General features: G+C 40.2%; 1 protein-coding gene across 3 annotated transcripts in view; it reads right to left on the bottom strand.

Moving 5' to 3' along the window:
- Window positions 1-25590, bottom strand: part of NRG3 (neuregulin 3) — a 435046-nt gene that overhangs the window by 120333 nt on the left and 289123 nt on the right. For all 3 annotated transcript variants that reach the window (XM_075422987.1, XM_075422986.1, XM_075422988.1), the window contains exon 3: window positions 3515-3588. In XM_075422987.1, the coding sequence (XP_075279102.1) occupies window positions 3515-3588 (74 nt within the window). The remainder of the gene's footprint in view (window positions 1-3514; window positions 3589-25590) is intronic.

The raw sequence follows: 25590 nt of genomic DNA, 5'->3' as shown, positions 1-25590 counted from the left end.
CTGTATTTATAGAGAAATTAGCCCAGATGGAGAAAACTAAAGCAATGTTTCAAATATATTCCTATCCTTTCCTTCCAGCACGTGACTGTTATTTCTTTTCTCATCGTCCCATTACTACTTCCTCCATCGATGAAGACGACGATGACTAAGACAGAGTTCAAGGACTTGTCCTGCACAGTATTAGCAGAGCTGACAGATTCCCTCCTCTTGATAGGGACTGTGAGCATGGGTTACATCATCTGCAGCGTGCAGCCTCTTCCCTTATTGAGGATGTTATTAATTTTGTCAGGTTCCTTGTGGCTCCCATGGTTTAGGAAGGTTTCTCCCATATTCTCAGATTAATAAACTTCTCAAACTACTTGCATTTGGGTTGGGGCTTTTTCTTGGCTATTTTTTTTTAAGCATCTTTCACTTATATCCAGAAAACCTGGTTAAGAGTGGAGAAACTAAGGGAAGTGGAAGCTGTTAATATCTGTGATGCTTGAAGGTCAAGTAGAAGGGCCTGAGTTTGGGGTGTTTTGACATTGCTATGTGTCTTACATCTGCTGTCTTATGAATTTGATCCTAACTTCAAGCTGAAGGAAGGTAGAAGGTGGCAGATCTGACTGCAAGAAGCCATGGATGCCAATCCAGGAACTCTAAAACTCCAGCAGGTGGTTTCAAGAGGCTTCCCAAAACCAGAATCTTAAATATCTTTACCACTCAGTTTAATTAAACTACATGTACATGGTTTAGCATGAATTAATCTGTATTAAGTATTACATAATTTGTATTAATATCTGTGATGTAAAGTCAAGACCTGCCTAGCATACACCTCAAATGAGGTAAGAAGCTGGCTTTGGCCTACTACTGTTAAAAATATTGCAGAGCCATATTACATTATTTGTCACTGCGCAACCTCAGATAATAGCCATGCTGAACAAGCTTGGTTTGGTTTAGAAGGTTATTTGAAAAAACAAAAAACCAAACCCCACCTGTTGCACATGTAAATAACTAACAATTTTAAACAATATTGTTGCTATTTTCCAAGTGACTGTGGTCCAGATTCACTTCCCATTTAAAGACGAGCGTTCTGAAAATGTAACCTGCACTATCACAGGCAAGGTAAGATTAGAAATATATTGCTTTAGCATTTCATGTATGCAAACTTCAAATAAGCTAAATACTATTATCAGATGCATCAGTAGCAGATCCATAGCCATTTACTACTAAGAACCCTAAGCAATCTCACAAAACTCGAATGAGCTGGACTTCTTTATAAAGCTTGACTGACACCAGTCAGCGTTGGCTACGTGCAGTCCAGACACAAAAACACTCCTCTCACTGTTCAAATTCTGGAAATTAAGCCTTACATTTTAAAAAACCGCTTCTTTCTGAAGCCACCTCCAAATTTACCCTTTAGTGTCCTTCAGCAGTTCTCTTCCTAATCCAAACACACATTCGACCACAAAACGAAGTTTTCACAAAGCAACACCAGAGCCTTTGGAGATGATCATATTGCGTTTGACTACCACATCAATACTTTTTACACACCTCAGGTTACACAAATAGCAAGCATTTCTACCGAGTGCTAATTATCAGCGCAATATTCATTTTTGCCTCTCCAGGGGAAAGTAAATAGACTACTGATTTAATTCCTGAGCAAAATGTTCATGTTGTCCAGTTGCAGCAGAAAGTTTCTAATATCTCCCTTTCAGGTGAGGCATGCTTAGAACAAGTGCATATGCATGTACACACGCAGAGATATATCACACTATGCCAACACACAGAAACGCAGCTCAACAGAAGCTTTTCCTCTTCTGAATACAGATGAGGGTTAAATACTACTTAAATTTCAAAACTGATTGGGAAAGTACCTAACTCACGTTAACCTTCTCTATTTATACTGGAAGAGGGGCCCTTCTTGGGCCATAGGTATGTCCAGCGGATTTACATCAACATCAAGCCAAGGTCCCCTGCTCTTACATACTCTAAACAATAAAATTTTGAAAGCAAGCCACAATAAAATTGCATTTGTAATCAAAAGATGTAAAAAGGAAATTTCAGCAGAACCTTAGCTTACTGAGCAGGATGAGGTGGTTGAATAATTTTACGGAAACAATGCAGTCAGAAGCCAGCCAGGGTTAGTAAGCATCTCCCAAGCAAAGAGAAACAAGTCTCTGCAACCAACACAATGCTGCAGAGAAACCACAACAAAACTGTCTGCAGTATATAAACACCATAGGGTTTTTGGTCTTGTTAGATGCAGCTTAATCTGGGAGTCTCTCCTGGAACTTTGTATTGTCCCTATATGTATTTCACCTCTGCTCTTTAAAGAGTAAAGCTAGAGCCCCGGTTAAAGCCAAATCAGACAGGTACCGCCCTGTCCTATTGTTAAATGATTTTTCCTTTCTCTCACTTTAAGGAGGCAAAGCACCTTTTTATTCACATATACACAACTTTAATGTTGACATGTGCATGTACAACTCGCCAGAGGTAAAATCTGCCTATCCATTCCAGGCTCTGCACTTCACCGTTAAAGGTCAAGCAAAAGGAAAAGCTAAAGCAAATACAAAGCAAATTGTAATGGGAGCTATAGAACATACACAACTACAAAACAACATGTGTCTTTTGCAACAGGCTTTCACATGGAAAAGCACAAGAAAATCAACAGAAAGCACACAAAAAGAGACTAGAATAACAAGCATTATTCTTCAAGAAACACAAAAAAACCGAAAACAAATTTTAAAGAGCACCCAAAACCAGAAGACTTCATACATTCCAGTTTTCAGGTATAAGAACAAAAACAAGAGATTGGATCTGACCCTTTGCTGTATACCAGCTCATTTAAAATTTTAGGATGATCAACATTAATTAGTAAATGGATTCACTTCCAGAAATTCATCTTGGCTAATATTTTTGACCTAGTTTTGTGAGTCAACAGAATTTAAAAAGGGCAACAGCAGAATAGGAGAACGGTGTTCTGGCATATACTAAGCAGTGTAACAGAAAGTTGCTCTGTCTCCACTTTACTACCTGAAAATACGCCTTTACTCTGCAAATACAGAGCAACTTCACATGTAAAAGTGAAAAAAATCTGAGTTTTGTGCAAAGTGACATCACACATTTCCAAGGAGATTATCATCTCTGCAGTTCCAGACAAGATGAATTTATTTTCTTTCGAAGGAACCACTTTGTAGCCTATACATGGTTTCCTTTTACGATATGTAATTTGATTTGTTTTTGGGTCAAAAGCAGAGACACTTGAACATTTTGGCTTTCAGCAGGGACCGTATTATTCCAAATCATAAGGAATCATCATACTCTGATGGCCTGCGCTGCTGCAGCAGAAAATGGTTTATAGGAACAGAGCCTGGAGGATGTGTTTTTATCCTAACAACAGAAGCAACACCGTTCTCCGCACACAACCGCAGTGGTCCACAGTATGCTTTCGGGCAACAGCCAAAGGATCATCTCGCATGGCAAGAATACCCTCCAGCATAGATTAAAAATATAAGAAAAACATTTGACATACTTGGATCTGACAAGATTGAGTCGGTTTTCGGCAAAAATTGGTCACAGCGGACTCCTTGGTAGCCCTCTTTGCACCTGAGAAAAAGGGGATAAATGACAAACATACGCATGCGATAGTAAAAGGTTAATTTCAAGGTAGCAAAATCAACTGAAATTCTCCCTGCCAACGCTGCAAGGAACTTGAATATTTACCGTTATTTCAGCTATTATAGAAGCAAGGTTATTACTGAAACACAATAGAAACACGTGAAATCATTTGTATTTCAAAAAATACCCCTCAACCCTTTTCAATCATTTTCGAAACTATGAAAAGAAACATCACTTAAGCATAACCCTTCTTTTAAATATCACTTCAGTGAAACAATGACAGAAAAATCCTCTATAAAATAGACAAATTTGTATAAAATAAACTCATTAGGTAACACAAAGCTTTGTAAAGCTTCTGTACTGTACAAGCCATCAGATGAACAGCTTGTTTAACTTTGGCTGTTTGAATAAGCAGGGAACGCTTATCTAGCCATTAATTTTTAGACTAGTTTCTACTGTGCTTCAAAGATAACACATGTAGGCATGATGGACAATGTCAGGCATTGTTTGCAAGTGAACAATCTTAGATGTCTGTAGAATTAGATTTTAAAGCACACAGCCCAGAATATCCTCCTGCCTTCACAAACATGAACTTGCTTTGACTGAGATTCTAATACTATTATTTATCTTGAAACCTTACTTTGAATAAAATCCATTTACTGCATTAGAAGTGTTCTCAGAAGCGTGTCTCTCTCATTTCAACTAAGTGTATCAGAATCAGGCCTTTAATTATTTATTCGCCAAGTAGTTTTTCAGAGAAAAGTGATGGACACTTTAATTATAAATGATAGCAACCGGGACTCTATCTCCCAAAGCTCTTGCACATCGTACAAACAATATGCTCAAATCAGCATCCCCACCTTCATTAGGAGTGACAACTGCAGCTTGAATTATGTGATAATGTCAAGAAGAGAAGTTATCTGCTCCTTCGCAATGGTTCTACTCACGCTTCCTCCAGAAGTTGCCTTTTAAAATGCTTTTGGGTTAATAAATTAATGTTTTCCAGTCTTGATTCAGGAATTAGAAAGCCCATTAGAAAGCAATGTGGAAGTCTTGCGGAAGTGAGCTGGAGGCGCCTGAGGTATCAGGTGCCAACAAGAAAATACCCATGAAACACCTCAAGGGAAAAAAGGGGTGCTCTGCTATGAAGGTAAAGAGGCTGACAGCTCAGATGAAATGCCTCTATACAAACGCACGCAGCATGGGAAACAAACAGGAGGAGTTGGAAGCAATCGTCCTGCTGGAAAGCTACGACCTGATTGCCATCACGGAAACTTGGTGGGATGAATCCCACGACTGGAATGTAGCTCTTGATGGCTACAGGCTGTTCAGAAGGGACAGACGAGGAAGGAGGGGCGGGGGTGTTGCCCTTTACATCAAGAAAACACTACAGAGTGAAGAGCTGTCCCTGAAGAATAACCACGAGCAGGTCGAAAGCTTATGGGTAAGAATCGGAGAGAGAGGCAACAAAGGGAACCTAGTGGTTGGTGTCTACTACAGGCCGCCAGATCAAGAGGAGCTGATAGACGAAGCGTTCTTCCTCCAACTCCAGGAGGCTTTGCACTCGCAGGCTCTTGTCCTACTGGGGGACTTCAACCACCCCGACATCTGCTGGAAAAGCAACACGGCAAGCTGTAGGCAATCCAGAAGGTTCCTAGAATGCATTGAGGACAACTTCTTAAGCCAGGTAATAAGCACCCCTATCCAAGGGGATGCGATACTAGACCTGGTGGTCACCAGTGCGAGTGAGCTCATTGGGGATGTCAAGATCGGAGGTAGCCTGGGCTGCGGTGACCACGCACTGGTGGAACTAATGCTACTGAGGGAAATGGGAATAACGAAGAGCATAGTCAGGACCCTAAATTTTAGGAGGGCAAATTTCCAGCTCTTCAAGGAGATAGTCAGAAGGATTCCCTGGGAAACGGTCCTCAGGAACAGGGGAACAGAACAGAGCTGGCAGGTCTTTAAGGATGAATTCCACAGAGCGCAACAGCTCTTGATCCCCAAGTGTAAGAAGTCGGGCAGAGAAGGGAAAAGACCAGCATGGCTGAGGCAAGAGATGCTGGTCAAACTAAGGAAGAAGAGGGAACTGCACAGGCAGTGGAAGCAGGGACTGGCTTCCTGGGAAGAGTATAGGGAAGCTGCCCAGTTGTGTAGGGATGGGGTCAGGAAGGCCAAGGCACAGCTGGAGCTGAACTTGGCAAGGGATGCAAAAAATAACAAGAAGGGCTTCTACAGATATGTCAGCCAGAAAAAGATGGTCAAAGAAAGCGTACCCCCGCTCATGAGCGAGATCGGCAAACTGGTAACAGCAGATGAGGAGAAAGCTGAGGTACTCAACAACTTTTTTGCCTCACTCTTCACTGGCAATCTCTCTCCTCACCCCTCCCGAAATGATGGATGGCATGAAGGAGACCAGGAGGGTAAAATCTCTCCAGCTGTAAGTGAAGACCAGGTTCGGGACCTCCTGAGGAACCTAAAAGTACAGAAGTCCATGGGACCTGATGAGATGCATCCCAGAGTCCTGAGGGAACTGGCTGATCTAGTTGCCAAGCCACTCTCCATGATATTTGAGAAGTCATGGCAGTCAGGGGAAGTCCCCAGTGACTGGAAAAAGGGAAACATTGTGCCCCTTTTCAAAAAGGGTAGAAAGGAAGACCCTGGGAACTACTGACCTGTCAGCCTCACCTCTGTGCCTGGGAAGATCATGGAACAGATCCTCCTAGAAGATATGCTAAGGCACACGGAGGCCAGGGACGTGATTCGAGACAGCCAGCATGGCTTCACCAAGGGCAAGTCCTGCCTCACCAACCTAGTGGCTTTCTATGATGGTGTAACAACAAGAGTGGACAAGGGAAAACCAATGGACGTCATCTGTCTGGATTTTTGTAAAGCCTTTGACACGGTCCCCCACAACATCCTTCTCTCCAAATTGGAGAGCCATTGATTTGATGGGTGGACTGTTCGGCGGATAAGGAATTGGTTGGATGGTCACAGCCAAAGGGTAGTGGTCAACGGCTCAATGTCCGGATGGGGACCAGTGACGAGTGGAATCCCTCAGGGGTCCATACTGGGACCGGTGCTGTTTAATATATTTATCAATGACATGGACAGCGACATCGAGTGTGCCCTCAGCAAGTTTGCAGATGACACCAAGCTGAGTGGTATGGCTGATACACCAGAAGGACAGGATGCCATCCAGAGGGACCTGGACAAGCTGGAGAGGTGGGCCTGTGTGAACCTCATGAGGTTCAACAAGGCCAAGTGCAAGGTCCTACACCTGGGTCGGGGTAATCCCCGGTATCAATACAGGCTGGGGGATGAAAGGATCGAGAGCAGCTCTGCTGAGAGGGACTTGGGGGTACTGATAGACGAAAGGCTGGACATGAACCGGCAATGTGCACTGGCAGCCCAGGGAGCCAACCGTGTCCTGGGCTGCATCAAGAGAAGCGTGGCCAGCAGGTCGAGGGAGGTGATTCTGCCCCTCTATTCTGCTCTGGTGAGACCCCACCTGGAGTCCTGCGTTCAGCTCTGGAGCCCTCAGCACAAGAAGGACATGGAACTGTTGGAGCGGGTCCAAAGGAGGGCTACAAAAATGATTCGAGGGCTGGAGCACCTCTCCTATGAGGACAGGCTGAGAGAGTTGGGCTTGTTCAGCCAGGAAAAGAGAAGGCTGCGGGGAGACCTGATTGCAGCCTTTCAGTACTTAAAGGGAGCCTATAGGAAAGATGGGGACAATCTTTTTAATAGAGACAGCAGTGACAGGACGAGGGGTAATGGTTTTAAACTAAAACAGGGTAGGTTTCGGCTAGATATAAGGAAGAAATTCTTTACAATGAGGGTGGTGAAACACTGGAATGGGTTGCCCAGAGAGGCAGTGGAGGCCCCATCCCTGGAACATTCAAGACCAGGTTGGACAGGGCTCTGAGCAACCTGATCTAGTTAGTGGTGTCCCTGCTCACTGCGGGGGGGTTGGACTAGATGACCTCTAGGGGTCCCTTCCGACCCAAAACTTTCTATGATTCTATGATTCTATGACATTTGTGAGCAAATACGTGAATTGAAAGAGTTGCCATCAGACCCAAAAAAAAGCAGTAAAAATACACAGTCAGAAGATGAAAATATATATAAATATATATGTAGATATTATTTCAAAGCCTCTCCTGGCATTTCTCTGTGAAGGTTACTGAGTGCTACTTTGAAAATCAGCTTCTTACTGGTACTTGTCTATAAAATGACTGACTGGGAAAAAACTGAATTCAGATCCTATGGCAGTGGTAAGAGATTATCAGTCAAGGCAAAAAAAGTTCCATTTTTTTTTTAAATGCAGAATATTAAGTTAAAATTATCCATTTGTCCACTAGTCAGAAAAACGGAAGAAGTCTCCATATAATGAGACACAGTCTCCCATAACATCCTCCTAGGGAAGCTCAGGAAGTGTGGGCTGGATGAGTGGTCGGTGAGGTGGATTGAGAACTGGCTGAATGGCAGAACTCAGAGGGTTGTCGTCAGCGGCGCTGAGTCTAGCTGGAGGCCGGTAACTAGTGGTGGCCCCCAGGGGTCAGTACTGGGCCCAGTCTTGTTTAACTTCTTCATCAACGACCCGGATGAAGAGTTAGAATGTACCCTCAGCAAGTTTGCTGATGACACCAAACTGGGAGGTGTGGTAGATACACCAGAAGGCTGTGCTGCCATTCAGCGTGACCTGGACAGGCTGGAAAGTTGGGCAGAGAGGAACCTGATGAGGTTCAACAAGGGCAAATGCAGGGTCCTTCACCTGGGGAGGAACAACCCCATGCATCAGTACAGGCTTGGGGTGGACCTGCTGGAGAGCAGCTCTGCGGAGAGGGACCTGGGTGTCCTAGTGGATGACAGGTTAACCATGAGCCAGCAGTGTGCCCTGGCTGCCAAGAAGGCCAATGGGATCCTGGAGTGCATTAGGAAGAGTGTGGCCAGTAGGTCGAGGGAGGTTCTCCTTCCCCTCTACTCTGCCCTAGTGAGGCTTCATCTGGAGTACTGTGTCCAGTTCTGGGCTCCCCAGTTCAAGAAAGATGAAGAGCTATTGGAGAGAGTCCAGCGGAGGGCTACGAGGATGATGAGGGGACTGGAACATCTCTCCTACGAGGAGAGGCTGAGGGAGCTGGGCTTGTTCAGCCTGAAGAAGAGAAGGCTGCGAGGGGACCTTAAATGCCTATAAATATCTTGAGTGTGAGTGTCAGGGGGATGGGGCCAAACTCTTTTCAGTGGTGCCCAGCAACAGGACAAAGGGCAATGGGCACAAACTGAGGCACAGGAAGTTCCGTCTGAACATGAGGAAGAACTTCTTCCCTCTGAGGGTGACGGAGCCCTGGAACAGGCTGCCCAGGGAGGTTGTGGAGTCTCCTTCTCTGGAGATATTCAAGACCCGCCTGGACAACGTCCTCTGCAGCCTGCTGTAGGTGACCCTGCTTTGGCAGGGGGGCTGAACTGGATGACCCACAGAGGTCCCTGCCAATCCCGAACATTCTGTGATTCTGTAGTCTTTTTCTTCCTTAAGTGTGGTGATCACATTGCCTTTGACCATGTGAAGAAGCATGCAGAAAATAGAGTATCTGCATGAAGTCTAGAATTTGGCAACTATAAGATATATGACTTCCTCTGAAATGGAAATTTTGAAAATGGCATTTGGAACCTCAGTAACAGATTATGACAGAAGACAAAGCTGTTGTACTGTACATGAGGAAAATAAGCATATCCTAGGCCAAAAGTGAGTTGTGACATTTAACAGAAATGTCTTAATAGTGCTGTGCCCAAAAAATGAATTAATATAAAGCTATAAACTGATTCTAGCCTCATAAACAGAAGTAATCCAACTTGAAAGACGGAATTAATAGTACCTATGAAAAATGAAAGTTAATTTTTGCAGCGTATCTAGACCAATGCACGTATCTTTCCACTTGTAAAAGCTACAAATTCACAATCTCAAAACCACTATCAATTAGAACGATGCACCTCACCATTTCACTGAATCAGACACAAATTATTTTCTCATGACACCATTACAGCCATTGCACTGACAATCAGATGCCAATAAGAGTACATATTGCATCTTTTATTTATTCTCTATGAGAGGAATCAGAGATCATCATAAAGAAATATTCCTATCATCTATAAATATTCATCAAGTATTTATTTTCAAAGAGAATGCAATACACTTTATCCTGGGTTAGAGAGCCAGTTATGCAATAAATACACAGTAGAAAGCCACGACATCGTGTAGGCCATTGGGCTGTCCCACAGTCTAGCCTGAAATACGCTGTAAACAATGAGAAATAATTCCTCTGCTCAGCAGGTGAGCCAAATACAGACTTCTGTGCCTGCAACTAGAATGGCTTTAACTGGAACAAATGGAAATTTGTATTTATTATTGTGATTGTTATTAGGGAAAGATTTTATTCACAAGGGAAGAAAAATGTAATCGGAACAGCAAGGGTCAGGCAGGATGCCTTGTCATTTAACATGTGCAGTATGTCACTATAAGCAGAAAACGGGCTTCCTAGACTCAACAGATGAGACCACTGAACCACAATTGAGAACGTTTCTCAGTGGATATCATGCTCAAAGCCAGACCGAAAATAAACTCCTCATAAAGACCAATAGTTTGCGCTCTGAGTAGTTTGTCTGAGAAGTAAGAGATTCACATTCAGTTTTTGGTGTGAAAATCAAGCATTGAAGACTTGAACCCAGGTATTCTATATTGCAGAAATGTCCTAATCACTTGATTATTGTCTATTCTAGGAAGGACTGCTCTTGCATTGTTCTTCAAAGAAAAAAAAAAAGTCAGAGATATTCCATTTTGTCTCAAAATAGACTGGGGAGGGGAGGGGAGGAACCCTAAATGACAATGAAATAAGTTTCCGCACAGCTCTAACTGTGAATAAGCGAGTGACACAGTCATGTGTCATGCGTTGGACAGCATCACTACTGTTACCAGGTATTATTTACACCCAACAGAGTTTGTAGTGAAATACAAACCAGAAGTAATATTTTAACAGCAAATAAGCTAATGGTTATGGGAGACTTCTCCGGAAACTGATGGACTCGGGAGACAAGGTATGTACTGAGCAGCGCTGGCAGAGATGACGTTTTTCTCTTTGCCAGTCTGTTTCTGTAGTTTCACAGTGGAAAGACTTCTTCAAGTTGACATGATTTTTCCAATATTGTGGCATAAAATGATCACGCAACAACTTAGGAGCAAACTGTTAAAGGCTTTTCTTCATTGGGAGAGTGACTGTGGGCTCTGGCCCGTGGGTGTGTGGGGGCTGCTGGCAGCAAGTGTGTGGGACGGGGCACAGACGGGAAGAGGAGGAGGAGGAAGAGGAAGGGTGACAGTCCCTAATATAAAACCAGTTACAAAAGCCTACCATAGCAACAGGGGAAACTACCCCTTCATTAATTCCTCCCTTGATCTATTTAACACTCCAACATATGTAACTGAATAAAGCTCATTCTCTTCCTGAAATGAAAGATGGGACTTTAAAGCTAGGTGAAAAAAATGCAGTTTTTCCTCAATTGTTTCCGTAAGTGATATAGCGTGTCCACCTCATCATACTCCAACCTATTACAGAGAATCATTTTTTAAAATATGCTGCTCATTGGCGGGCTCTACCCTTCTTCCTTGTCTGAAGATGACAAACTGTAGCGATTTTGTAACCAGACTTCTAAAATGCACCAGTGAGATCTTCCATATGGATTCACTATCTAATACAGCCGTCCGGTCTTGGTTGTGGTAATTTTATTAAAACCCATAATGCAATCATCTAACTCATACACGACCATAAAAATCCAGTAGCCTCTGCTGCCCTATATCACCATAGTAAAGCAAATTTCACTAGTCAAACCACCTAGTTACCCAGTATTTACAGACACCATCAGTAAGCAAAGCAGAAAAAGGAAACAGATTTTTGACTGCCCTTAGTAACCTCAAATACAAACAGCCAGAGGCTTTTAGCACCAAGCAGTGAAGATGATGCCTTCTGTGCCAAAAAGTGTAAACAGAACAAGTCATTAAAGGGTCTTTTTTGGATACATGGGTCTTTAAAATGCTGTGGATTTATGAGCGCAGCACTATATGCAGCTCTGTGACCAGCAGACTCTTGGACGCTCCTTGCATAAAGTTCTAGCTCTATGGTTTATGTTATGCACAAAATATAATCTACTAACTAAAATTAAACTAAGGTCAATATAAACCAATAAAATCAACTAAATTAAATTAAAATGAAAGCACAGCATTAGAAAGAACGAAACTGGGGACCCAATACGGAGTTGGGTAAGGACACAGTATTTCTTGAACACAAACAGAACACTTACCCAGGAGGCTTATTCCCCTCCTCTTTTTCTTCTTTCAGATTTTTTTTTCCTAAAATAATCTCCTCAACACAGATGCAACTTACTGTATAATAAAGGTTTCATATCAGGGTTTGAACATTATTGTTTGAAGACCTTGAAATCTATGATGTGATTGAATTAAGATACGTATCTGCCTTTTCTTTTTCTTAAAGAAATAAGGTTGGCTATTGTGTAAAGATGTAGTACAATTCTTAAAGAATGGACAATAAGACTTTAAGAAAAAAAAAAAGTCACTTTTAAAACATTGCAGCTGTTAAAAATAAGTAGAGCAAGTAACACAAAGGAAATTATATTGAAAAGGCAGCCAAAGAAGGGTAAAAAAAAGTTTTTTCTGTATCATTTGCCCTAGAACCAGGCTAGCTGAAACACTCTTAACTTCAATAGAGAAATTGAATCAGACTCTTTAAAAATCATACTTCTCATCGGTATAATTCACTGTATTTTTTCAGGATGTACATTGCCAGTGCACCTCTCTGAAATGGGGAAGTACTATTATGTTCTTGGTGCAAATGGCATAGAGATTAAAGGTCACAGCTACAAAAACCCGAGTCATTGCCCAGATTTAGATAATACAACCTTAGACTAATTTGTCGACTCCAGGGTTTCAACATCCTTTAGCCTTGAAGAAACTAAATGGGGATACTTTAGTAAAATCTGAATTCTCTAAATCCTCTGTAGGAACCATTGAACTAAATGAGGCTTTTAGCATTTAAAAAGGAATTATGTGGATTTGACTTAAATGCCTCATCCAAAGTTATGCAGGAACTACTAAATTATCATTCCTCTCTTGATCTGGATGGATTTCCTTCTTTGCCTTTCATAAAAGGTAGGTCAGAAAAAGAAATAAAAATTAACAAGAAGTGTTAGTAAAGCCATTCAAGACATCCAGACCTCTGGTAGCACCTAAATTAAGAATCATTACCCTCCCATCAGCAGACACCTTTTTTTTTTTTTTTTCATTTGAAGGTGTTCCCTCAAACAGAAGGAAGTTTCAAATACTCAGTCGACACATATAACCTATGCGGAATTGTTACACAGTAGTTCTAGACTACAGTATTCACTTAAAACTCAGGTTAGGTTTTGTATTCAAATATACAATTTTATTGTATTATTGATAGTTACTTGGTATCAAATTTACTTATGGCATATCCACATGCAGGTCAACATTTCAGACTCATACAAACTTTTTAGGCTTTTCATGTGATAAGAATTATCTTCACCCATTGTGGTTAATGAAATCCTTGAGAAATTATTTTTCCCTTTGTTTCTATAATACATGTACCTGGATACAAGTCTTCTGCATAAATACTCGCAGTAGCAACTTATCAATTGAGTGGCAAATTAGCAATTTAGCTTCAACAATCAGATTCAAGATTGAAAAAAGGTTTTGCGTTTAGTTTTTTATTGTAGCAAGAATGTGAGAATTTGAAGAGGGCACACTTACAAGTCAGCAACAGGTATCTAGAATACAGCCATATTTCAAACCCTAGCGAGTGGTGTATAATCAGATACGTAGAAGGCACTGGGATTCAGATAGACCTACTTATGCTGCTGCTTGTCCAATCAAAATCAATGTATTCATTTAAATCCACATAAAACTGACAGATGCTTAACTTCAGTGCTGAATGGAGCCTAACTGACATGTGCCTCCATCTCTGGGCTGCTACCACATCTATTATGTATGTGAAATCTTGTTACGTAGATTCAAAGAAAAAAAAAATATACCTTTTACTGGTGACTGAGCTAGGATGAATTCCATGATTTCAAGAGATTACTTCCTCTTACGTCCTCTATACTTCATTTTCCATTATACATTTTAACATCAAAATTTCTAGTTTTGAAGTCCTTTGTTTCCCTTTCTGGTAAAGAACAGTCATTAAGACTGTGTTTAGGAACTATCAAACCCAAGCACACTGGGATGACCAGAGAACAGGCAACATGACCAACAGAAATGAAATCTTTCCCTCTCCATTCTTAGCTCAATAATACTGAGCAGTAGCCTATTGTGTTTGAGAAAAATTCAAAAATGATAGGACTGCATTACTCTACTGCAAAAAACATGGCTAGAAGTACAAACACACCGCAGACAGAATTGGGCAGAATCAGTCATCAAAAATAAATAGACGGGCCAAGACCGACCAGCATTTACATGCCAAAAATAGCCCTTCTGTAGAAGAAATCTAAGAGTCCTTCTGAAGTATTGCCAAATGTTTAGCTCTTGACATGTTCCAATGGACAAGGAAGATGAAAGGAGAAGAGATGCAAAACTTCCTTCTGAGATTAAGAATACTATTAAACAAGCTAATAGAAAATCAAAAACCTTTACTAGAGCAGGATATGGAGGAGTATTTTAACTTCTAATTGTCACAATAAAACTAGATTTGGAACAAGATTGGAAAAAGTAAGCAAGAACATGCAGTCAATGTTGACAAGCACAAGGTCACACTCACCTTATGCTAAATCTTTTAAAATCATAGTCCCAGCAGACTTATCCTTGTTTATACCAATTAGAAAATCAAGCTTAGTATCAGCTCAACTTTTCATAGCTGTGCTCTAGTAAAATCAAATGTTACAAGGTTGACAAGTGATAACTTTTACTCAGAAATTCATACGCGCTTCTAATTCCATCTAAACGGCGCGTACAGCACTTTATGACTCTGTCTAGGTCAGACAGCACTGGACAGGCAACATAATTTTTTCATTATAAAAGTCTTGATCATTAAGAAATATACTACTCCATATCAAATAAAATATCAATATCTGGAAAAATCTTTTTGAAAAGATGAAAATGTGAATAGACTTAATCAACATTTTTCATTTTAAGAACTTAAATTTTTTAATGCTTAGCTTCTGTTACTATATATTAGTGCTGAAATCAGGAAACTTCCAGTCTGTGCTGCATAAACTGAGTCCTGAGTGCCAATATTAACTCCAAGATCTGCAAATGCTAGATTTAATTCAGTACAGGTGGGCAAATGTTTACCAGGACCTTTCAGAAGCACTGAACCCTGGAAGTGACTGCACTTCAGAACTGCAGTTTCTATGTTCTCGTTTGCTTTTTGAAGCAAGATTTTAGTGCTGACCTCTGCCAGGAACAAGTTGCCAAAACCTGTTCATGCTAGTAGCTCAATGCAAGTTCATCTCCTATATCCATACCAAACCAACCTACCTGTGGCAGCATTCTGACCAGCCTCCGGCGTGGCACAGTGTAACAATACTGCCCCATGCCCCGGTGCTTTATGTTTCAAATTTAACTCAATAGAAAGAGCAACACAGACTTTCCTAGTTCATATTGCACCATTAAAAACAACAACAGCAACAACCACCACCCAGAAAAGCCCTCCTCCTTAACAACCACCTTCAATCTGTAAACCACAAAAGCATTAGCAGCTGTATTCGAATATCATCTAATAAACAAAATGTTTAACCAACTAACTGAGCAATCATTTCTCTGCTATATTGGATTTAACCAGCCAGAAAAACTGAAAAGCTTTGATTAGGTTTTTCCACAACATACCTCTGCTGTGTGATAAATGATTTACTATGGATGATAAATGAATATAGTCTTTCATTATGTATGGCATTCATCAGCTAGGAGAAGGCTTTTGAGTAAATGGAAAGTGATTTCATACCATATTCAAAGACTCATGCAGCTAAGGCTCAGATGAAAGCCACATTCAATACTTGAAAAAACAAATGAAAATGAGACCTTTGCTTTACGTTATGTCTGCCCAAGATTAGCATCTTTATAAAAGCCCTTCAAAACTCTTCTTGAAAACATCTTTCAGGGACTGGACTTAGGTAGGAAAAAAAGATGACTGAAAATCAATAAAGGAAGGACTAAAAGATGTAAGATTTATAGATGCTATCACGGTGTTCGGTAGGAACCTACCTCACCTTCAAGTGCCCATTTGTTAAAGATGGCAATTATACAATAAGTGAGGCAATTCTAAAGAGAGGTGTACACTCACTTGAAAGTAACCTAACAGGTTTGCTGGATGGGTCTCTTTTTCCAGTTTCCTCCCCACACATACAACAAGCTCATCATTAAAGTCTTTTGCTTCCAGCTACATAAGAAAAGCAACAGCCGAGGACTTTTTACAAAAACTGTCAAATAAGTTTTTCATTTTGTTTCTCTGAGTATTTCTCCATTCAAAAACAGAGCCAAAAACACTCAAAGAAATGAAATTCTCTGTTTCAAGCCCAAGCTCGAAATAGAATGGATCCCTTGCTTATCATGAAAAAGTCATGCAAGTTTCCAGTCCAGCCCTTCAGATTCAGAAACATTTTTCAAATTTCAGCAAAACTTTCTAATTAATTTTCTGGACAAGTTTTAAAACACACATAGGAACTCAGAAGCTTGTCTAGTAATAATATCTATATGGAATAACACTTGCTACAGATTCCTCTCCTAAACAGCTCAAGGCCACGTCAAGCTGATGCTTATCCACAGAGACGGAGTGCCTCTGCCAGACACTCAAAACCCTTCCGTAATTTAGTGAGGTATTTGGTTTGTACCTATTTTGGAAAGAATAATTGAAGCCGCTCTGGAGGTTACAGTTAAAATAGCCTTAATTACTAACAGATGGTCTACACAAATGATGCCCTCTCACTTTACGGCGGGAAATAAACGTGCCTCTGCTACTGTATTTTATCTGATCAGCACATATCACATTTCATAGATAAGAACAATCTGACATGCAATGTAACTGCCTAACAAAGTTCAAATAGAGAAACATTTTCCAAAATAACTCTTCCTTAGCATATTAAGTATAATTTAGAACTCAGAAAATTCATGGTGTTAAAATTCAAGCAAGTCATTTTCTGGAGATATTTAAAGTTGCTAACTGAAAAACTCCCAATCTTTAAAGTTGCCCCATTGTACAGAAAGGTTTAGTAACAAATCTGGAGTAGAATCATTATTTTCTGAAGAGACAACTATATGTATTGTAATGACATTATAGCATCCGTATTGCTATGTAGATTTAGCATAAAACCAGAAGCAAAAGCTCTCCTGCTAATAGATCAACAGCTTAGCAGTCAGCAAAAAGGCTCGGGGTCAGTTGACTCAACCTAGTGAGTTTAACTCCTACAGAAGTCACCTTACAGCGTCTACTGCAGCTGGCAATCCCCCTGGCTTGAAGCTTCAAAATGTCCAATGAAGACCCCAGCTCAAAGCTGTTCTGAGTTTACTCTGCTCTCTCCTTAGTTCGGTGGCAAAACTCCGTAGCAGCTAATGTTGGAGAAGCACAAACCTGCAACGGGAACAGTGCCACCCAACAGGAAAAAAAACCAGTTACCTCATAATCCACATGAAATGCAGGTGGAATGCTGCAGAAGTGATATGGCAAGGCCCCTACTACACTATATAAGCAAAAAAAAAACCTGAAGCTTAAATGACATGTCTAACATAAAAAAACCCCACGTTTTACACAAAATGTTGTTACACCAAGGAAAAAAATCCCCTCATTGTTCCACTATGCAATCTTGACCTGAAGTCTTCTTCATTAGTTTCTCGCTTGTGAGTTAAAAGAACCCACACCATTAAAAAGTAGTACTGATTCGAGAGTTTGAGTCCACAAGTTATTAATGCGAGTTCATTAAGTTTCACCAGGCACCGTATGTATAACTTCGTAGGGTTTGGATGACTATGTTTCAGACTACAGGATGTGTGTTAACTGAAAGAAATTCTGACTGCTGACAGTACCTGACCCATCAGTGACGTCATTTGCTATTTGTGGAAAACGGGAACTTTTCCACTAGAATACAAGGAATGTCAGTTTATTAACAGTAACACAATTCCAGGTTATGAATTCAGCTCAAGCTGCATTTTTTTGCAGATTTTTTTCAAGAATCTTTTAAAATTCTAATTATTTCATTACATCTTGTGAGTATGTTTGGTGCTTCCCCACTGCCCATCAGTTGCAGGTTTGTTTACATGCCACCGAGTCCTGTAACAATATACTTGAATGCAGTTATTTTCTACACTAGATAAAATTTCCATTCTTTTTAAAATGTAGATTTTCTTCAGAGTTAAGAACCAAACGACTTCAAAGCCCAAGGATGTTATGATAAAAAAACCACAAAACATCAGGATAATGTTTGTTCACTCAGCTTGCATTTAAAAATCATAATTCAGTTACCTTGCAAGTCTTGATTAACACAAAAATCACTGAAACAGCTGGAGGCATGCTGATGAACACAAGCTATAATTACTCTGAAGAAATGCATGCCTTAGTTTAAGAATAAAAATGACCCAATATATAATAAATATTGTTAAGAGATTTCTATCACAGGCATTTCCAACAACAGTGGCAAGTGGTTTTCAACAATTTATAGCAGAGACGAAAGCATGGTATTTACTGCCGATTTCATATTTTTAAAGCTATTTTTAATACATTACCACCAAGTAGGTTAGCCACCCAAAATGCATGGTTCGCAGCAAGTAGGGGCAAATTTACATTTTTCTATGTCCATTTTAATACTTGCCCAACAGGCAAAGCAGCTCTCCTGCTGACACAATTCTCACTATGGGCTATGTGCTAATGCACAGGAATCCAAAAAATTATGTCATGGTTACTTGTGGGCAGAAAGTAGTATAACCAGGATATTTTAATTTGCTGGCTGTCCTGCAGCTTCTGCAAGAAGAGCAGCAGAAACAAAAACATTTATTCGAGACAAAGGAGCTCCTGAGATTTGTGTCAATATTTACAGCCAGGTGAACACTATTGAGAGGAGTAAGACCTTCCTAGCAGCTCAGCTCTGCAAAATGTCAAACTGTCTTACATTAAGGTATACAAAGTGTTTTAATTCAAGCAAATGAATGGAAGCTACATGAAAAATAATTATGCATTGAAGAGAACAGCACTTACAAAAGGACGCGCTACATTTGAGTTGATAATTTGCATCTCTTGTCAATACTTTTTTAAAAGTAGGCAGTTGCCTGAAAAGTCGCCCATGCTCTGCCATCACCTGCCAAACTGAACAAAAAAGAAAACTTTGAGAACTGGAATATTACTAAGTAAGGGTAACTCCACCAAGTAGCACTGATCTAATGTGCGTGCTGCCAGAAAATACGGGTCATATATGCAAGACTCTTGCCTGATTTCATTTTCAAAATAATGGCAGCTGAGGGCAATAATCAGGAAAGTCATTATGTCCCATTTAAGATCATTTTGTAGATTAGAATTAGTCTCTGACAAGATGTCCCTATGAAATTTGAGGAATACATTTGCTTCTCCTGAATTCCTAATCACAAATCAACTGAACTCAGTGACGTGGTTCTCATAATTCGCTTCTGAATTCAGGTGGAAGAAAAGCAGCACAGCTTGTACTGCCTCTGGACAGTGCTACCAAATTTTTCTCACCACATACACACAAAAAGAGCAGAACAGGTCATTCTGATCTTATTCATTCTTATTTCAAAGGAAATAAATATGAAAGACTAAAGCCTTTAAGAGGAAGAAAGCAGAGGATGCCTGCCCCCCAGCTCTGCTCCGGGAGACACGCCGCTCTCCTCCTGTGTGACCATCAGCCGGTCTCTTACAGCAGTGCTCCCACTCCCAACGCCGCTGCAACAGCGACACAGCTGCAGCAGTGCAGCCTTCCCCTCGGCAGGAACTTTGTCAGGAGAAATGAGCAAAAACCAGGCAATAATGGTGGTAATGTATGCATCAAAGGTATACAAGTAATAAAATAAATCTACCTTTGTCATTTCCTGCAGAAAGCAGAAATCCTGTGTTATCAAGCTCACTCAATTCATTAAGCATGTTCTTCTTCAGAGAAAAAAAAACAATGAGACTTGTAAAAAAATGAAGCTACATTAATTAAACATGCATTAAATATCACTTATAAGGAAAACTAGGGTATTTTCATTTCCTTTTTTAATTTAACTTCTAAAATATTAATATCAGGTAACAACAAAGCAAAGCTTAGAATTCCCATCCGCTTTCATGTAGGATATCAGTTCCCTTCTACAAACAGGATATAAAGACTCCTCGTAATTTGGAGCAGAGAAGAGTAAGAAGGAAGGAAAGCCTTGTCTGAATGACCTCTGAGGCTGGATGATGAATGCAGATATTGTGGATATTGGCTAAGCTATACGCATGCCGAGGCCAGCACAGGTATGTTATCTTTACCATTTCAGTCAGCTTCAAGACTTTTACCGCTCTTTCTCCTTCGTCGGGGTCTTAATGCTAGCAGACCCAGAGCGATTCAGAGGCAAGACTCTGCAAGTAAATTTGGAGCAAAACTGGAGAGAAACAGGTGTTGCTGGAAGAAGCCCAATCCCTGCTACACCCCACCAGTTTAGGATGGAAGTACCCCACAAACCAGAGCAATTTTCAGTGGCTGCCTGTTGAGCACAGCATCCCAACCGTGTAACTGCAAGCAGCACAGCCTGGGGCTCCTGCAGGTTCAATGACCAGCTGGATGCCCAAAAAGCACTTGGAAACCAAGACAGTTTTGCATCTGATCTGGTCTTCAACATGCCAAAGAGATGGCACTAGTACGCTTATAAGTTACAAATCAGTTATATTTCACTGTCAAGATAACCACTGTGACAACCCACTTCAATCTCATCCTTCTGTCTCCCTTAAGACCTTGTTCAATTCTATAAACATCTCAGAAACCGAAGGTTTTGTTAAGAGTAACATTACACTAAATTATTCAAATACTGTTTATATCACGAGACAGTAGCAGATAGCTCAACACAGACGACCGCCCACCTATTCCCTGAGCTTTTCGGTAGAGTTTGGCAGCCAGAGCTGTGTTCCATGATGCAGCAATTATTTCATTAGGAGTAAGCGAGTTAACTATTCTAAGGTTAGCTCGGACATTTCTGCACTCCCTTTCTTACAGACTATTCTAAATAATGTATTGCCATCCTTGATACTTTCACACTATTGCTATTTACTGCTATTTCTCCCTGTATAACTGCACAACTAAATAACTGCATTTATATATGCATTGATTATTCAAAAGTCAGACCAGTCCTGCAGTGAAACGCGTTTATCCCAGTTTTGTGCATGAAATATAAATCTTTCCATATATCAGCTATGATTGGAGTAATTACTCTGCAAACTCATTGTCATTATAAGTTTACCTGTACCTCTAATGAGGTGGGTTTTTTTCCCCCCAGTGGTAACTATTTAGCAAGTTCCTTTAAACATCAGTACACAGATCAGAAAATAAAAAATGACCAGACTTGCTTTTTCCAATAACACCAAATAGCGTTTTCTTTTTTGTCTTTACTGCCTTTCAGATTTATTAGAAATGAGATGCTCGTTAATTTTATTTATTTTTTATGAACCAAATGTGTTTCTAAACAGAAGAGAACCCTCTGAAAAATATCCTCATCATGTTTTGCTTATTGCCCACGTATGTTGGCTCTTACTGTTAGAGCAGCATCTGCCCCTTTACTCCCCTCCATCACCATTATTTCAATGATCTACATGGTAAATTTAATTTGTATTCTATCCTGTTAAAGATGACTTATACTACATTTTGCAACATGAAACAACGCTTACTTTTTGAAATGTGGAAAAGGAATAAAACTTATTTTAGAGCTATGCTATTCCTTTCCTACAGAGAAAAGATCAGATTCAGTAGCATAATAATGCCTTCTTACATCCACTTCAAGAGCTAAGAAAATACCGTTCTCCAGCCCCAGTATGTTCCTATCGATTGCTTAGTGGGGAAGAGAACTCAAAATATCTGCCTATGAATAATATTTTAAAGAAACTGGAAATATAAGCAGCTTAAAGCAAGTGAAGGAATCTATATACCTGCAGCTTAAAATACTCTTTTAATTTACCTCATAGGAGTTTGTGTTCAAGATTTATAAGGAAAGAAACATCAATTGCACTTAAACCTGGTGCCCCTTTCAATGTATTTTGTGCTACACAATCACTAAGCATTCACGTGGGATTTACAGTGAAATGGTTTCATTTGATTTGACATAACATCTAAAAATGGTACCCTGATGCAACAGAGATTGATACAGCACTGTTACCGACTTCAAGCTAGCACAAGGATTAATTATTTGAAGTCTTCAAAAAAAATAAGCAGGAAGATACATACTGCTGTCCTGTCCTTTTATAGACTTAATGAACTTCATCAAGATTGCATTATTGATTTAAATTCATGTTTTTCAAATCCACGTTCTCATTAATTTGCTTTGCTTCTAATGTTCCTCTGGAGTTAGAATAAAACAACATGAACTAAACCAGCTATACTGGGGGCAAAAGTCAAGTTAAACCTGGTTTAGAAACCAGCATTTTAAAGCCTCAGGTTAATGTAATCTAGTGTGATGCATTAAATTAAGTACTTAGATTCGTTCTTAGTCATTTTGCCACGTCACCTCCTGACTTTATCACTTCACTTACACAGCCTAATTACAAGCTCAAATGCTCAAGAAAAAAAAAAAAAATCACCAGAAAACCTAAACCTATCTTGGCTTCTAACACCTAAGAAACTGACAATATTCCATTAATTTTAGAACACATTTCATGCATTCCAAAGAATACTACACTTTGCAGAAATAATATTAATAAGCTCATCTGCATTAAAAGTCAGAGAGGTAAAGATATTTTTGTGTATTCCAAATCATTCTTCTCAAGAGTTTTGTCTTTTCACGGTAATCATAAACACAAGAAAATTGCTCATCTAAATCATCTACAAAAACATGCTCTTGGTTTCATAAATAATGGTTTTCACAGATAAGAAATATAAAATTATGCCTTATTTAAACAAATTCAACCTGCAAAGATTTACAACTTAATATAAAGGCTTCTGTCTCTAGAGTCATATCATGGAAAATTAAATCCATCAATCCTGAAAAATGTTTTCCTTTTTTACTTTATTTCAAATTCTACCGAGTCAGGAAAAAAGTTTCAAATAATTAGCAGTGTTTTGCATGTCTATCACTGTTAATAACCTGAGTCCCAGAGTGCTATGGAACAGAATCAATGAGTAAACAACACAGGAGTCACAGGAAAGCACTGCTGTCTTCAGCACCTTCCTGGAGTTTGCTTTTGGAACACCGAGGCCTTTCTCTCTCCTCTTTTCCCTCCAGATTTCTGTAGTTGCCTTTCACCAGTTCGTACACTTCGGAAAAGAGAATCCCTGGCAGTAGGTTTGGAACTCTCCCCCTCCTTCCCTTTATTTTTTGCAAACTGGATTCATCCTTATCCTCCTCTATTCTACAGGTTTAACAACCTGCCTCAAAACCAGTATATCCTCTAGGTGTCACAATTACCTACATAGCCTAGACAGATCCAGAATTTCAAAGATGCGAGTTCTTGGAAGAATACCATGTGTGAAATTGTTGGGGGAACCACGGCCATGTGGTGAGCCCTCCAGATACTCTGGACGTGACTATTGATAGCCGGTAATGGAGCAGGCATCAAGGTCACAACGAGGAACAATGAAGCCTGCATTAACTGCGATTAGCAAGAAAAACAAGATCCCGAGGAGCAGTTTGATGCGCATGACTGATAGCATCGCATGAATCGGAGACTGAGAAGTACGCGTGAACAGCGTGTGGACAGTGCATGCATCCAATCACGTTAGAGCTATCGCGTGGCAAGGAACTATATAAACATGGGTTTACAGCGCAATAAACTGGCTTTGTCTGATCATATTGATCATATGATGAGTCCTTAATCCAGCCGCGACATGAAATCTCATCGACAGTCAATATGGCACAGAAGCAGCTGTATGGTGAAGGACTGGCGTGTCTGGCATGAGGAGAGGCTGAAAGTGCTGGGATTGTTCAGCTTGAAGACAAGGCTCAAGGGGGATGTTACTGATGTGCACAAATGCCTGGTGCTGGGACTGAAGAAGATAGAGCCAGACTCTTCTCCGTGATACCCAAAGACAAGAGACGATGGGAATGCACTGAAATACAGAAGATTCCACTTAAACATTAAACCCCCCTCTGTTGTACTGTGAGAGTGGCAAAACACTGGAGCAGGTTGTCCAGAGTACCTGTCCTTCAAGGTATTCAAAACTCAAGTGGACAGTCCTGAACCACCTGCTGTAGCTGACCCTGCTTGAGAAGAGCTTGGACTAGATGATGGTCTGTAGGTGCCTTCCTACCTTAATGATTCTGTGATAACCAAAAAGATAATTTCTCTGAGAATTACAAGAGTTCCCACAGTAAAAACGAAACCAAATCAAACCAAACCATCAACAACACCCCCCCCAAATCTCCACAAATGCCATCTCTTTTAATGAAGCAAAATTTCAAGCCCAGCATATTTCCTAAAGCCCAGTCTAGCTGTTAACAATGTTTTAGTATCATGAGAGACAGATGAGAGGAAAAGAGATTTCCATATCTGAAAACAACATTCCCTGCTTTCTAACAGTGCTCATATGAGTCATGGAAACCAATCATCCAGGCTTCTTTAATTACTGAAGACCTAGGTTCTATACATAGACATCGTTTGCTCCTCCCCATGCCCCAAAGCTTGAGGTCTGGTTTCATCATGTTTGCTTTAGAAGTAACTCACCTCACTTAGAGCTATAATACACAGAATAAATGACATAAATGAAATGCCATGTGTGAGTTGATTATATTATAGTTTCATTTTTTCTCTTTTTTATAAAAATGTTTGAAGACTTTTGACCTTTTTATCCTATTCTGATTGATACAGTAAATTGCACCCCAGGGAGACAGAAAAGAGGAAGCAAGAGCTAAATCCGACCAGGCAAAGCATAAGACTGCATACAGCTTGGAGAAAGCACTTTACAGCAGAGCAGATGGCTGTAAAAAACAAGATGTTTTCCTGAAGTCTAGCTGACGCTATCTGTACTAATTCACTATTGGAAAGCAACTACCAAAAATATCAGTACAATACAAGCATTTGTAAAACATCGTACCTATTTTTCAACCAACTCTGTCAGAAGTTTACTGAATTTTTTTTCTTGAGACACTTTTTTCAACAATCACCCATAACTTTTCTGTATGTTCCCGCTATCTCAGTACATGGAGCTGCAGATTTCAGAAAAAGGAGAGCCTTTAATGATCCACAAAAGCGAAGCAATGCTGGTTAAATTAGAATGAGAGTAAAGCAAATTCAGCTCTGAAGTTCACTGTGCATACCGGAGCTCATCCAAGCCTTGTATCTTCCCTGGGAGGAAGGAACATGTGCACAGGACAAAGGTTTCTCAGAGGAAGTGGAAACTGAAATAAGAATTAGTCATGCGGCTTCTACTCCAACATAGAGTCTCAATTTTGTTCGCCACCACTTTTGTATCCAACCAGTATCCAAAGTTATCTTAATGATACAAAGAGAATTGAATTTATTGCATAGCCTTTCCACTGCTCCTGTATTCCCAGTAGGGAAGGATACCTATGTACTATCCATTGCCTTTCCACTGACAGATTTTCGTAAGGAGAGGGTACGTGTAGATGTGGATAGTATGTGATAACATCCTGGTTTTAGCTGGTATCATACCATACTGCTCACCTAGCTACAGCCGGACTAAAAGGCAATTAGAAGAATTACAGCTCTTTTCTACCGAATTGAAGCTTGCCTAGCAGTCGAATGTAACATAATGCAAGTCTCTTCACGTGTTACCTGCAGAGCATTAAGCACT

Source organism: Opisthocomus hoazin, chromosome 6 (genome assembly GCF_030867145.1).
Source record: "Opisthocomus hoazin isolate bOpiHoa1 chromosome 6, bOpiHoa1.hap1, whole genome shotgun sequence".
NCBI classification, from domain to species: domain Eukaryota; kingdom Metazoa; phylum Chordata; class Aves; order Opisthocomiformes; family Opisthocomidae; genus Opisthocomus; species Opisthocomus hoazin.
The sequence above is the reverse complement of the archived record's forward strand: the minus strand, read 5'-3'. Positions and strand labels throughout refer to the sequence as shown.